The sequence below is a fragment of the Drosophila teissieri genome, unplaced genomic scaffold (assembly GCF_016746235.2).
Source record: "Drosophila teissieri strain GT53w unplaced genomic scaffold, Prin_Dtei_1.1 Segkk10_quiver_pilon_scaf, whole genome shotgun sequence".
In the NCBI taxonomy this organism is placed as follows: Eukaryota; Metazoa; Arthropoda; class Insecta; order Diptera; family Drosophilidae; genus Drosophila; species Drosophila teissieri.
The window spans coordinates 519,622-534,375 of NW_025224980.1; the positions used below are offsets into that span (position 1 = coordinate 519,622).

At 37.8% G+C, this 14,754-nt stretch overlaps 1 protein-coding gene across 8 annotated transcripts in view; it reads left to right on the forward strand.

Moving 5' to 3' along the window:
• LOC122625474 (sialin) overlaps positions 1-14,754 on the forward strand; it is an 89,115-nt gene that overhangs the window by 19,506 nt on the left and 54,855 nt on the right. For 5 of the 8 annotated variants that reach the window (XM_043805567.1, XM_043805566.1, XM_043805565.1 and 2 more), the window contains one exon: positions 1,885-1,971. In XM_043805567.1, the coding sequence (XP_043661502.1) occupies positions 1,890-1,971 (82 nt within the window). In that variant the 5' untranslated portion in view covers positions 1,885-1,889. Of the gene's footprint in view, positions 1-1,884; positions 1,972-2,875; positions 3,214-10,418; positions 10,908-14,754 lie in introns of those variants that run through there. The other 3 variants (XM_043805571.1, XM_043805572.1, XM_043805570.1) reach the window with 3 other exon arrangements.

Below are 14,754 nucleotides of genomic sequence, written 5' to 3' on the forward strand. Positions count from 1 at the left end.
GAATCTGTAGCAATCCTAGGCTGGGCTCCCTCCACAACGGATTGATCGGATTGCTTCGAATCTTTTTTAGCTGCCCATCTTAGCAACATTTCAGGGTTTTGCTGCGATCGACAACTGATCAGCTGTGGAGTCCTGTTGATCACTTGCCGGAGGTGGCGGGGCATTCCCCTTAGGCAGCCTACCACCAGCGGCTTTCTTGCGCTTTGGAGATTCCTCTAATAGCTTAAGGCTATTAAATTGTAAGTCTAGCGCGGAAAGAAGATCATCAGCTCGTCGAAATCTTTCTCTAGCCACGCCAAACCTGCTGATCTGTCCTTTCAAGCCACCTTTAGTTCGGCCGTTAAAACCAGCGTACTACACCATTCTTTCACATAGCCAACAGGTCATTTTTGACTGCTCAGGTTTTATTACCTGACGGCATTTGATTTGGGTACATACATCTGTGCTAGTATATATGTTTAGCTCAGCTGGATACTTGTTTTTAGATGCTTTTTATATTCCGATTTCAAATGGTATTTTTCGTAGTTCCCTAGGCTATATTGTGGTTCTATTCTATCTGCCCCAAAAACTACCTTATATGGATACTAGGCATGTGCCAAGAGGAGCTTACATAAAAGTATTTCGTCGTATACCATGAGAGATGTTGTATATGATATATACTCTATGGTTTACCGAGTCCGATAAAATAACATCTGTATCGTGTTTACTAAGAAAACTGTAATTTACTGGCAAATATGTAGTAGTAGATCGACACCTAATAATATGGCAAAAATAGCAGCCGATATTAATGTTGCAATTGGACAAAGGTCAATCTTATCATTTTAAAATATCACTGAACTTAACAATTCCACGCGATATAAAACTGGACTGAAAATTTATAATTAATTAACAGAGGAAGTGAGTGACGTCATCTTTTAGTATAACTAGATGGAGAATTCAATATAGGTAAGGTAAATTCTTTCCATCGTTAGAATCTGTGGGTTTATCAGACTTTGAGTGACCTCGGCAAATATTCAAAAACATAATAGTGGCACTGCGAACGGGATATTTCCATATTTATCTCCCATATCGACTGGGGAACAAAAAACAAACCAAATAAATAAAAAACAAGAGAGAACGCTATAGTAGAGTTCCCCGACTATCTGATACCCGTTACTCAGCTAGTGGGCATGGCAAAAAGTTTTTTGGCAAATCGATAGAAAGAAGTCTAATACAAAAATGAAAAAATATCAAAACATTTTTCAAAAGTGTGGGCGTGGCAGTTCTGTGCGGTTTGTGGGCGTGACAAAAAGTTTTTTGGCAAATCGATAGAAATTTACAAATCTAATACAAAAATGCAAAAATATCAAAACATTTTTCAAAAGTGTGGGCGTGACAGTTCTGGGCGGTAGAGTGGGCGTGGCAAAAAGTTTTTTGGCAAATCGATAGAAATTTACAAAACTAATACAAAAATTAAAAATATCAAAACATTTTTGTAGTTCCTGAGATCTCGACGTTCATACGGACAGACGGACATGGCCAAATCGACTCGGCTACTGTCGATATTCATATCAACGTCGATATATCAACGGCACGTTGATATTATATAATCAATCGATCACGCTAGACAGCGAGCCGAGTAAATAAATATTGTTTCTTGTTTTTAATTACAACAACCAAATTTCTTAATGCATATATGGCCGCAAATTTTTTTTCTCCACTGCATAGAAAACATCTGATTGATATGGTATACCCTCTGTAACGGTGTAAAAATTAACGAAGGAGCTAATCGATAACACCACGCATTTCCATCTCAGTCGTTTGCTTAAATAATATCGATTAAATTTATAATTATATACCTGGTATGTATGTATGTAATAAAACGAATTTTTCTTTTATCTAAAGGTAACATGTACAATTCGAGTGGATCATATACTTCGCCGCAAAATGATGTTCTGTCTGAAAGAGCTCCCCCATCCAGGCAACTTCGTGGTAAGCTCTTTAATAATTTATCAATAAAAAACAAGAAATCGCTATAGACGAGTTCCTCGACTATCAAATACCCGTTACTAAGCTAGTGGGAAATTTGTTGGCCGTATAGGAAAAAAAAAGAAATACATTTTTTTTGAAGTTTTGGACGGTTTTTAGGTGCCACGTCTCCGGCCAAAATGTTTTCGGAATACCGATACAAATTGGCAAGACAAATAGTAAAACGAAAAAAAATCAACAAAATATTTAACAGTGTGGATGCGGAGAAATTTACAAAAATGAGAACATATTAAAACACCTCAAAAAACTGTTGGTTTGGTAGTTTTGCGCGGTTTGTGGCCGTTAGAGTGTGAGTGGCAACGCTATATAACAAACTTGTGCAGCATTAGCATCACTAGAGTCTGCATGTCTAATCTCAATTTTATCGCTTAAATAGTTTCCGATGTTCTTACCGACGGTCAAATCAAGTAGTCTATTGATCGTGATAAAGACTTTATACTTTATATTGTAGGTAGTATTATACCCCTATAGTCTATATTTGGTTACTATAAAACACAAAATATGCTCTGTTCTCTCCGAAGTTCTCACATAATGAAAACCTTAACTAAAGACAACTGAGGAGTAGGATGGTGAGAATTTGAATTGTGAAACAGTTATAAATTGTTTAAATAGATATTAGAGTTTAGCTAGAGAGCGGAATTTTTGGAGAATTGGTGCATTTTACATTTAAAATACATGCGTTTAATTTCAGGGATATATTTAAGGATATATATATAAGGATATATATAAGGACACATATAAGGATATAAAGTTACGGAGTAGATTTGGCATGATTATTTCTTTTTAATTGTAAAACTTATATTTTCTTTCTTTTTATTTATTCACTTCTGTTTGGCGCCTTCCCAAGAGAGTGATCGCAGAGAGTGGATCCGATGAATCCATGGATCGGTGATATACGTCCGTTAAATTGTTAACACGAGAACTTTGTCTCGAATATGATCGTCTATCGCGCTTGTAGAATTTATTACGTGCTTCAGATGCGTTTTCTCCAAAGAAACCGATAGGTAAAACCGAGGATGCTATTATCTGAGGACCGTGAATCAAAACTTTGTAGACAGTTGCTGACTATGGATAACTTTAAATGGTATCCGATGTCAGCAACAATGATACAGATCGTTGGCAGAATAGTTTGAATTTGGGAATATCTATACGAAATTCGCAAGATATAGCTACTATGGTAAAATAATATAAAACCTGTACAGCATTTTATCATGTCTCTTTCTTTTTTATCCCGAGTTTGCCACTACAAATTTGAAAAATCTGAGCCATGCGTGCAGAGGACTGATCCCATAATTTAGATTTTCTAATTTAGCCCTAAAGTCTAATATTTCGGCGGTTTTCATAAAATCCTTTGGACCGGCTCCACAGATAAGACACACCTGGATTTCGTTCCAGTTGTTATATTCAATACCCTTCCGTCAATTAGAGATGGAGGGAAAAAGTGACAACTATTTTTCTGTCGACTGAAAAATTGTAAGTAAAATCTGTGAGGTTTTGAATTTGTGACTCTAAATTCGACTTTTCCCTCAAAATAAGTTCTTTTGTTTCTTTAGCGAATTCAATCTGCAAAATCGTACTGATAGGGGGCTCTTATTTATCCATAACGGTGTCTCTTAATCATCTGTTAATTTTAATGGAATGAGGCTGGTAACGAAAATTTAGTCGCCTTTGAGATGGGATTCGTCTTCTAGAAATCTCTGCTTGTACATTCTCTGCCCGGTTGTACCGTCAAATCCATAGCTTGCGATCAGTTTGACACCTGTTATGTTCTTATGCCTCTTAAATACCTCCTATTGCATAAGAATAATTCGACTGGCCGTATGATTCAGTAAATTTTGGAGAGATAATTGGGCTCTGGTTTCTGTCACATGAACTCCCGCAGGTCTACACACGAATTTAGCTTCTCGGACTTTATTATACGATGGATCAATGTTGCTAAATTGTGTTTTATTCAAAGCTCTCATGTCGTTGTATCGGGTTTTGGTTAGAGAGCTGTCAATCAAAAATGCAAGAGCCTGAATTGTTGTGAGTTGTACTGGCTCTGAGAATATCAATTTCTTTCTAATTTCAGTGGATGCAGTTGAAGTAGAAATGGTTTGCTTTAAATTGAAATTGATGCTGCATGGACAAAAATACTTGTTTTATTTTCTTCAATATTAGCCATATCCGTTGCCATTTATTTTTGTGCCGTGATTCTTCATCACTGTAAGGGAGTCGTGGTCGTCCCATTTGACAGTCTGAAGCGACTTGGTTGTTGTTTTGGTCCACGACAACCATCATGAAAGCCAACTGGAATGTTTTTTTTTTAAATGCTTCAATTGTACGGTTACATTTAGCCAGATTTTTCGTTATATAGAGGTGAAAGCTTCTGATTTGCTTAGCGATTTTAGCTTTCTCGTCAATAGTAATATCATTAAATTTAAAATCGGTAACAACCCAGTCAAATAAGGCTTTGTCATTTCGACCTCCTCTGATCCACTCATCCAGCAGAGCCGATCGGCTAATCTTAAACTTGGCTTTAACGGCAAAATATAAAGAGGCTAATTTTCCAATGGCTTTCTGAAGTGTGATATGAATAATGTCGTGGTTGGAATTTAAACATTTATTGCAACAACGCTAGCAAAAACTGAGACATGTTTTGCAGCTACTAAACAGTCGCTCCAACAACAGTGTATGCCTGGTGACCTCACTCGTCAGCAAGTGGAAGGGATTGGATATGGAACGGATTGCTGTGTCTGTGGTCTTGGGAAATTTGACGAACTTTGATCGTGGTCTGCAAAGAATTGCCTATACTTCAGAAATCAAAAATAGACGTGACTTACAGGCCGAGTTGAAGGTCTTCGCGTTTGACAAGCGCGCACACCATTTTGGAAATGAGGAGTCTGGAGCAAGGCGAGCTAACTTTGCCTCATTGAAGTGCCATCATTGTGGCAAGATGGGGCACAAAATGATCGACTGCCGAAACAGGAAGCAGAGCGCTGGTATGCCGAGACAAGATCACCGAGGGAGCCAATCATCTCAGCAACATGCTAAAGGCGGTATAATTTGCTACCATTGCCAGGAGCAGGGTCATATAGCCTCACAATGCCCGAAGAATATGACAGGTGGTAAGGTGTGAACTTTCCAATTGTTTTTGATTCTGGATCAGAGTGCTCTTTGGTTAAGGAGAGGTATTCCAATAAGTTAAGCGGTAAAAAATCAATAATGTAGTAAGCTTGAAAGGCATCGGAAATGCCAATGTTTGTAGCACAATGCATATTGACAATGACATTCTTGTTAACGGTAACAGTTTAAACGTAATATTTCATGTAGTACCAGATGAATGTATGCCAAATAATATTGTACTTGGTCGATAAGTGCTAGCTCAGGGATATGCTGCTGTAGTGTCCTGTAAAGGAGTAGAAATAATTAAGTGTGAAACAAAAACTGTAAATAATTGCTCTACATTTATAGACAACTCATTGAAAATGTTAGAAAGCAATGTAATCTGGTAAATATAAAAATGAAATAACATTGTTAGAATCCTACTCAGGGTCTTTCATAAAGGGAACGCCTCAGACACGTTTCAATTCTGGTGAAATGATAATTTGATTAATCGATAAGACTAAAACGGTACAGAGAAAACCATATAGATTGAGTCCCAGTGAGAGAGATGTAGTTCGTAGCAAAATTCGAGAATTATTAGATTGCAAAGTTATCAGACCGAGTAGCTCCCCTTTTGCGAGACCTGCTCTATTGGTGAAGAAGAAGAATGCATAAGCCAGGCTTTGTGTGGACTATAGGGAATTAAATTTAAATACAGTCGCTGACAAGTTTCCGTTGCTTTTAATATCCGATCAAATAGCCAGACTGCGCGGTGCAAAGTTCTTTACTTGCTTGGACATGCATCCGAACTCTGTCGAATATACGGCATTCGTCACCCACTCACAGTATGAGTTTCTATCGATGCCATTTGGACTCAAGAATGCGCCGTTAGTTTTTCAAAGAGCAGTGATATAGGCATTAGGTGAGATCGCTTACACGTACGTCATTGTGTACATGGATGACATAATGATCGTAGATCCAACCAAAGAATCGGCACTTGAGAAATTAAAGATTGGTTTGGATATTTTGTCAAAATCGGGATTTTCATTTAATGTTGAAAAATGCTTCTTTCTTAAAACTTCAGTTCAATATTTAGGATTTGAGGTACGGCGGGTGAGATAAGTTCAAATACACGCAAAATAGAATCTTTGAGTGTCTTGCCACCACCTAGGTCAACATTGCGACAGTTCATTGGGTTAGCATCGTATTTTCGACAGTTTTTCCCTGGATTTTCACAGCTGATGAAGCCTTTATATTTTCTTACTTCCGAGAAAAATAACTTTGAGTGGCAAATATTTTTTTTTTTTTTTTCGAACTTATTGCTTTATTTATTGGATCTTCTCTTATTATGAGACTAACAATATTTATTCAAATCTTATATAAATTAGTTTAAGTACAATAATAAATAGTTGTATTAGTTAGCCGTTGTAATAGACGGCCCTAGGATTTCTTTGCTGGGCTGGAGAATCTTTGCGCTTTAGTCTGCTGTGACTACATACACGCGTGAGCGACTTCGCGAGAGGATTTTCGTGTGCGGCGAGCTTTGCTTGATGTTTACTCTTTCTCATCTGGATTTCCTCGTTGACGAGGTTTATGTTGAGGTCTCTATGAATGTTTTCGCTGCGTAGGTACCATGGTGCCCCAGTGATAGTTCGCAGAATCGCTGACTGAGCTCGCTGTATAATTTCAATGTTGGTTTTGGCCGCGATTCCCCATAATTCACAGCCGTATGTCCAAATGGGTTTCAGCACGGTATTGTAGAGAAGTACTTTGTATTCCAGACTAAGCGGAGAGTTGCAATTAATAAGCCAGTGGAGATTGCCTGCTTTAAGCTTCATATGAGTCCTTTTAGATTCTATATGTCGCCGCCAGGTGAGGCGTTTATCTAGGTGAACCCCGAGATATGTTACTACGTCTGATTGTGAGATGAGTGTATTGTTTAGGGTACATGGTGGGCAGGTTTGTCTATTCAGTGTGAATGTTACATGTCTGCTTTTGGTCTCGTTTATCTTAATGCGCCAGTCCGCAAACCATCATTCCACTGTTTTAAGATGACAGTCAAGCGTTTCTGTTGCCTGTGCTGGACATTTGGATCGGCTGAGTATTGCGGTATTGTCAGCAAAACGAAGAGTGAGCTGATAGTTTGTAGGCATATCTGCTGTATATAGGGTGTAAAGAACGGGGGCCAGCACACTACCTTGGGGGACTGGAGCATTGATAACGCGGTCGTGTGAAATCGAACTGTTACACCTGATTGAGAACACTCTTTTGAAGAGATAAAATTATTCTGTGGAAGCAGTTTTATTATCTTGTACATTAGTCCTTCCAGACAGACTCGGTCAAATGCTTGTGCGTCATCTAATATGACTGATTTTTGAGAAAACCAAATTGATGCGATGGTATTGCGTTTCGCCGTTCTTAAGTAGGGAGGTAGGTGTTTTAAAAATGCCTTTTCAAACAGTTTCGAGAGACACGATAGAAGACTGATTGGTCTGTAGGATGAGGGTTGCGTTTTGTCTTTGCCTGACTTGGGAATTATCACTATGACCGCATTTTTCCACATTTGGGGATAGTATCTAAGTTTCTTAATAGCGTTAAAGAGTTTGCATAAGGTCAGAACCGCACACGGTGGGAGTTCTATGATCATTTTTGGTGTCACCAAATTCGTGTGCATGTAATTTTTTGGGCTTAAGATCTTTTATAATAGATGCTATCTCACTTTGGCTAAATGTTATTGGATTTATTGGTGGCAAGATTTGAATTACTGCCGGTAGCACAAATGAGTTGCTGCTCAGTTATATGTTGTCGATGCCTGTGAGTAAGTAAAACTGGAGAGTGATTAGATGATCAGATCAGATGATAGTTATGCAAGTGACTCGGCCGTAATATTATTTCTTGGGATCATTCTTGTTATTGCGAAGTCTATGAGATCCGGTAACTTATTTGGATCAGCTGGCCAGTATGTAGGCCTTCCCGGAGTCACATAATCGAGCTTATTTCGTGGCTTCATGAGCGGGTTGTAAAGTTGTTTGCCCTTTGGAGTGCGTGTGCATGACATTGTAGTCACCCGCCGCTATAAATCGCTTACCGAGTGAGTTGAAAAATTCCAAGAATTGGTCCTCAGAAACTACAAAACGGGGTGGGCAGTAGACTACGGCTAGAGTGACGGGGCCGTTGCTAGATTGCATTCTTATGGAAGTGGATTGCAGGTAGTCCATTTCAGTTCTGTTATGAAGGTGGTGGTTGATGCGACCTGTGATAAGTATGCCAGTGCCGCTATGAGCTTTGCCGTCCGGATGGTTTGTGGCGTAGAATAGGTATCCTGGAATATGGAAGTTGTGCTTGTCTGTTAGATTTGTTTCGGAGAGAAGCATGACGTCAATACTTTTTTGATATCGTATTTTTAGATATTGTAAGTAGAGATATTATGTTGATTTTAATGACACGAGAAGCCGTGTCATCATATTTTGGTTTCGCATAAGCTCTCTAAGTGGTTTGCAAGAATATCATAAATTCTTTTAGGGTTTGCTGGAGTGAGATGAACGATGATGACATCGTTTCAATTCCAGTTGATACTCGCTGCGTTTGTTCGTTTGATGTAGTTATTTCCTGTTCTTCCCGCGTAGTAGTTGACTTTTGTGTTATTGGATTCACGCTTTTAATTCCCGATCTTAAGGCAGTAGCGAAGAAAACGCTAGGATTGGTACGATGTGTAGGAAGGGGTGCCGTGTAAGAGGGGCCCGATTGTGACGGAGTGTGACTAATGTGTGTGGCCTGAGCTCGTGTTGATTCTCCATGTTTGTTAAGACGGTTTTTTAGTTTCTTATATTTGCATACTACTACACAGCTGCACATTTTTACAGAGCTGTCTTCCTTGTTCTTATGACAGTTCGCTGTGCTGTGGGCTTCACTACAGACTAGGCAGATAGAGTTCAGTGTACAGTAAGCCTTAGTGTGGCCATATTCTTGGCAGTTAGTGCACTGCACTGGGCGGTTGCGCTTGTGTGGCTCTTCTACTGTGATACGCCGATGCAGTAGGAGCTGTAACTTGTAGATTGGGTGAACTTCATTTTTTTTTAGTATCTGGCTCTCTGGCTCCAACTCGATTTTGAACATTGGTTGTGGTTCCTTATTTTTGTTAAGTATGTTCATGACCATTTTTGCATTAAAGTTATTTTGCTTGAGCGCTTCTACGATTTCAGTGTTCGAAACAGTTGCCTCAATCCCTTTGAGAACAACCTGTAGGCCCCTTGCGCTTTTTAGTTGGTATGTATAAAAGTTTTTTCCTGCATCGTCCAGGAATTTGGTTAGGAGACGATGGCTAGCCTCGCTTTGAGTTTGAACTTTTGTTTCATTAATGTTCCCTTTTCTTAGGGGGATTATGTAGAACGAGTTTTCTCCTATTAATGTCGCTATTTTGTTCACTAAGGCACTTGAGTCTTTTTCGCGAATGTATATTGTAGGCTTAACCTTCTTAGGTTCCTCTTTGGATGACTTTGCCGTTTGTACACTTTCATCAGTAGAGTTTGCCAGAAGCTCAAATCTGTTGGTGTTTGCTGGCGTTTTATTAGTGACATCGTCTCGAGTAATTTTTGTCTTATTTTCGGATTGTTGATTTTTATTATTTTGAGGACTGAGTTTTCTTTTATTCCACTCTGTATGGTCGACCCGGTGTTCTTGTTTATGTTTTGATTTTCTGCTAGCACAGCGGAACCGTTAAGTTGCGTTTTTGTTTTGATCGCTGGCTCAGGGCGAGCAAGTACTTGCGTCGACGAAATTGAGCGAGCCGATGATACTGTTCCAGTTGTTGTTGTGATTGCAGTTGCAGTGTTTGTTGTTGTCACAGTACTAGTCACCGTAGGTAAGCGTAGAGAAATTTCGCAATTGTTTGGAGCTTGCGGGTTTTGTGACGAAGCTAGTAATGAGGGAGAGCAAGAACGCGCTCTTTCTTGAGTTGTTGGCAAAGTAAATTCGTCGGGTTAGGGGTGATTGACCGCTCGCTGTCTGCAGAAGTCGCGGAGACGTATGAGAATCACGCGTTGTTTCGTTGCAATGAGAGCCGGCGCTCATCTTGCTGACGTTGACGCTGCGCGCGAGCTTCGTTTTCACTCTTTGTTTTTGGTTAGTTTATTAATATTTGTAATTAGTTAATTGATGATTAATAACTTATGGATTTGTTAGAAAATCTATATGTGCAGGCATTGCACTGAGCGTCTTTTCGCTTATGATTTGATGTTTGGTTCACTTCACTGTTTCGATTCAAAAAATAAATTCAAATTAGTTATTGTTTGAATATTATTATTTAGTTACAGGTACACGATTCGGTTCTTGGAGCAGCCCTGGCAGTGCCGATGGTCTGACAACGCCACTAAGTGGAAAATATAACACGAGGAGATTTGTAGAAAAATTATTCACATTCTTTCGGATACTGCGGGTCAAAGATAACCAAAAGTGGCTTATTAGATCTTTGACCCGCAGTATCCGATAGAATTGCACAATTGGATATGGTGCTATTCTTTTATATAGAATGGAAAATAAACCGTATTTAGTGGAATACTACAGTAAGACAACAAGTTTATGCGAATTTAAATATACTTCATATGAGTTAGAAACTCTTGCGGTGGTTAATGCTGTTAAGCATTTCCGTCACTATTTACATGGCAGAAAGTTTGTATTATACACCGATTGTATAAAAATTTATAATTAAATTTAAAATTAAAATCTTCACAAAATAAGATTGAATTGTTGCCTAGAGTCTTTCGCTGGTGAGCTTATTTACAGACATTCGATTTCGATATACAATATAGAGAAGGCAAGCGTATGGCCCATGCTGATTTCTTTTCCAGAAATCCACTTCCTCTGGAAAACTCTCCTGAATATGCAAAGGTTGTTGAAAAGCGAATCGAATTAACAGAAGTATCTGAGGATTGGATTTGTGTTGAGCAACAGAAAGATCAAGATATTGTAGAAATTACTTCCCAGTTGATTAATGATGAATTTCCACTCAATTTGTCTAGGACATATGAGTTGAGAGCTGGAGTTTTGTATAGAGTCATACAAAGAAATGGCAAGACCCTTTGTTTGTCAGTAGTGCCTCGTGGATTTAGACGGTCGGTTATTAACCAAGTGCATGAATCCATAATGCATCTGAGTTGAGAGAAAACGCTTGACAAAGTATACGACCACTTTGAGGGCATGGACAAATACTTTCGAAAATTTGTTAAAAATTGCATAACATGCAGAGTTTCCAAATCATCTTCTGGGAAAGTACAAATGGAATTACATCCAATTCCTAAAGTAAACATTCCATGTCATACTATTCACATAGACATATCAGGCAAGCTTAGTGGTAAAAGCAACCGTAAAAAATATGTTATTGTGCAGATTGATACATTCACCAAGTATATATACCTCTATCACACTTACACGTTAAGTGGAGAGACTTGTGTAATGGCGTTGAAATCATCAATATCCTTGTTCGGAGTCCCTATTCGAATCGTGGCTGATCAGGGAAGAAGTTTCACAGGCGTTCGTTGAATTTTGCTCTTCACAAAAGATAAAACTACATTTGATAGCGACTGCAGCCAGTCGAGGTAATGGTCAGGTTGAGAGGGTTATGAACACTTGAAGAATTTATTAAGAGCTGTTGAAACAAGTTCAAGATCGTGACAAGAGGCATTGGGTGACGTACAATTAGCTATTAATTGTACTACTATCAAGATAACCCAAGCAAGTCCTATAGAGTTATTATGGGAAAAGTTGCTCGTCCCTTAGGCCTTGTTCCCATTCAAGATTCAGAAACAGAAATGTATCTGACTAAGATAAGAACCCAAGCTTTAGACAATATAGAAAAATCCGGAAAGTATGAAAAGGAAAGATTTGATAAAGGCAGAGCGAAAATAGTCAAATTTAGTGTTGGAGATTTTGTGTTGCTTAATAATAGTGAGAGAAACCAAACTAAATTAGATGCTAAATATTGGGGTCCATTTGAGATTATTGAGGTATTAGAGAACGACAGATATATTTTTAAGAGTATGAAAAATAATAGATGATATGAGTATGCACATGAAAGGTTAAGAAGACTGTCAAATGGGCAGGTGCCAAGCGAGCTGGAGATCAATGTTAGCCCGCCAGATGAAACTGTTGAAATAGACAGTATAGAAGCTGTTAAAATAGACAGTATGGAAGCCGTTGAAATAGACAGTATGGAAGCTCTTGAAAATGACAGTAATGGAAGCTGTTGAAAGAGACAGTAGAATGGCGGAAGGTGTATGGAAGTACACAGTTATCGATGGCTACGTGGCGGTACCTGACCCAAGAGTGGCATTGTGACAATTTTGTTATTTTAAATGAAAATGAGAAATGAAAACGAGAAATGAAAATGAGAAATGAAAACGAGAAAAGAAAATGAGAATAATATGAGAAAAGATAATGAAGAAATTTTGAGTTTAATTAAGAAATGTTAAAAGAAAATGAAAAGAATAGTTTAATTTAAAACATAAAAATAATAATGAAGAAGGATTTAAATTGAATGATGAATAAAATAGTTAAGAATTTAACGTACTAAGATGAATAATAAGGTAGTAAGAAGAATACTAAAGATTAAGTTAATGGAAAATAAAGTTGTAGTGTTAATACTTTTACCCTATAATAAATTGATCGTCACATTAAAATTAAACTTGAAGTTCGAATACAGTGTGTGAATTTCTGATTCGTTTTAGAGCGTAGCCCATACACGAGGGCGTGTAATTTTTCAGAATGGCCGTGTCGGAGAGGGAAATGTTATTTTGAAATGGGCGCCTTATCTATAGTCATCTGCCTAAGAGACTTATCGAATGGACGGGTTGTATTTGTTGTTAGATCTTGATACACATTGAGATCGAGTGGGGCCCTAGTAAAGTTGCGGTGTAAGCAATCGAAAAGCGAATATACAAGAACATACACACGTATCGTCAAGGACTGAGATGGACTTCAGGGACTTGCTTAATAATCAAAGCAATAATCTGGTAGTCGCCGACATATATATTAAGCATACCTTAACCTTTATGTTCCATTTTATTTGCAAATATTTGGACACGTGGTGTTTTTTTAACAGAAGCACAAAGTTGAGTAAAAGCTTCCCGCCCATTTTGTTAGAACAAACAGCTGATCAAATATAAGAATTTGTTATCAGGTAAAAAATGCAAAAAATGTTGCAACTTAAATGTTTTTTAATATCGTTTTGGTGTCCCTAATGTATGCTCTTTTATAATATATAGTTAAATTCAAAATAGTATTTATAAAATTTTTTGACTTTATGCCAAAAAATAGGGAAAATGGCCTGGTGTGCAGTGTTTAAAAAACTAAAATCAGATCAGGAGAAGTCGCAATATTTTAGCGGTTCAGTACTTTAACTGCGAGCGACATTATAATCTGAACACTGGATTCTACTTCTAAGAAAATCAGTCGCTGTCGGCTTTAGTCGCCTTGTTTCGTTTTTTGCTTTCTGCTTTACTGCTGCTTTCGATCGTATACGTAAGTCGACGCAGCGGCAAGCTATGAAATTCGGAAGTCATAATAAGTCGGTGCAATCGGCCTTTTTCTACTTTTGGTTTTGGTCGGTGTTCGGCTTTCGGTCAGTATTGTTAAAAGCTATCATTTCATGCATTGCCGGTGGGACTTGTATTTGAGTACAAATAAATTAAATGAATTATTTGGCAATTACTTATAGTGTACTTCTTGTACTTCATTATTCATATTAAACGCAAAAACCAAACAAGGCGACTGAAGCTGATTGACTGCGACGTTTGATTTTATTAATACTAGAAGCAAGATTATATGAAATGAAACTTACTGCAGTTATTTGAACGTTGCTTTCTATTTTGTCGCTTTGGTTATTTATTAGTGATAGTGCTTTATTAAAACAGGTCGCTAATAGTTCGTCATGTTTGTTTATTGTGTTTATAATTGTTTTTTTTATTGTAAGTTAAAGAAATAAAGAAAATTAAAAAATATATTTTGTTTATGGGTTTTGAACGTAGTTCGTCGACTTTCGTTTTATAATGATACAAAATAATTTTTTAAGGCAATCATTATCAGGGTTCTGGCTAATATTGGTAATATATTAAAGAAGTTTAATCTAGATTGAAGGATTTTATAAATACTAGTATACAATTTCACTAAGTTAATCGGTGGCGGCAACGACCATTCGTCCATTGACCAGCACCAGCCGGCAAGCGCTGCATATTGGCAGCGGTCGCTAAGGACTTTTATGTTAGCTTTTAAATTCAGTCTTCTTTTTGAATCCATTGAATAGAGCTAAGATCGGCCATGTCCGTCTGTGCGTCCGTATGAACGCTAAAATCTCAGGAACTACAAAAGCTAGAAAGTTGAGATTAAGCATACAGACTCCAGAGACATAGACGCAGCGCAAGTTTGTCGATTTATGTAGCCACGTCGGGGAACTCGACTTTAGCGTTCTCTCTTGTTTTGTTTATGGTATCATACTTAAGCCGTATGCGTACAAGAACAGTGTTTATTGTTATCCTAGTTAGTTTTAATCAAAGAATTTTAATCGATGGCTTGTTTTGTGTGTTTTACATTTTGTCTAAATCGTGTGTCTTACTTAAATTCTTTTTGCAATGGATTTTTTGAAAATGATTC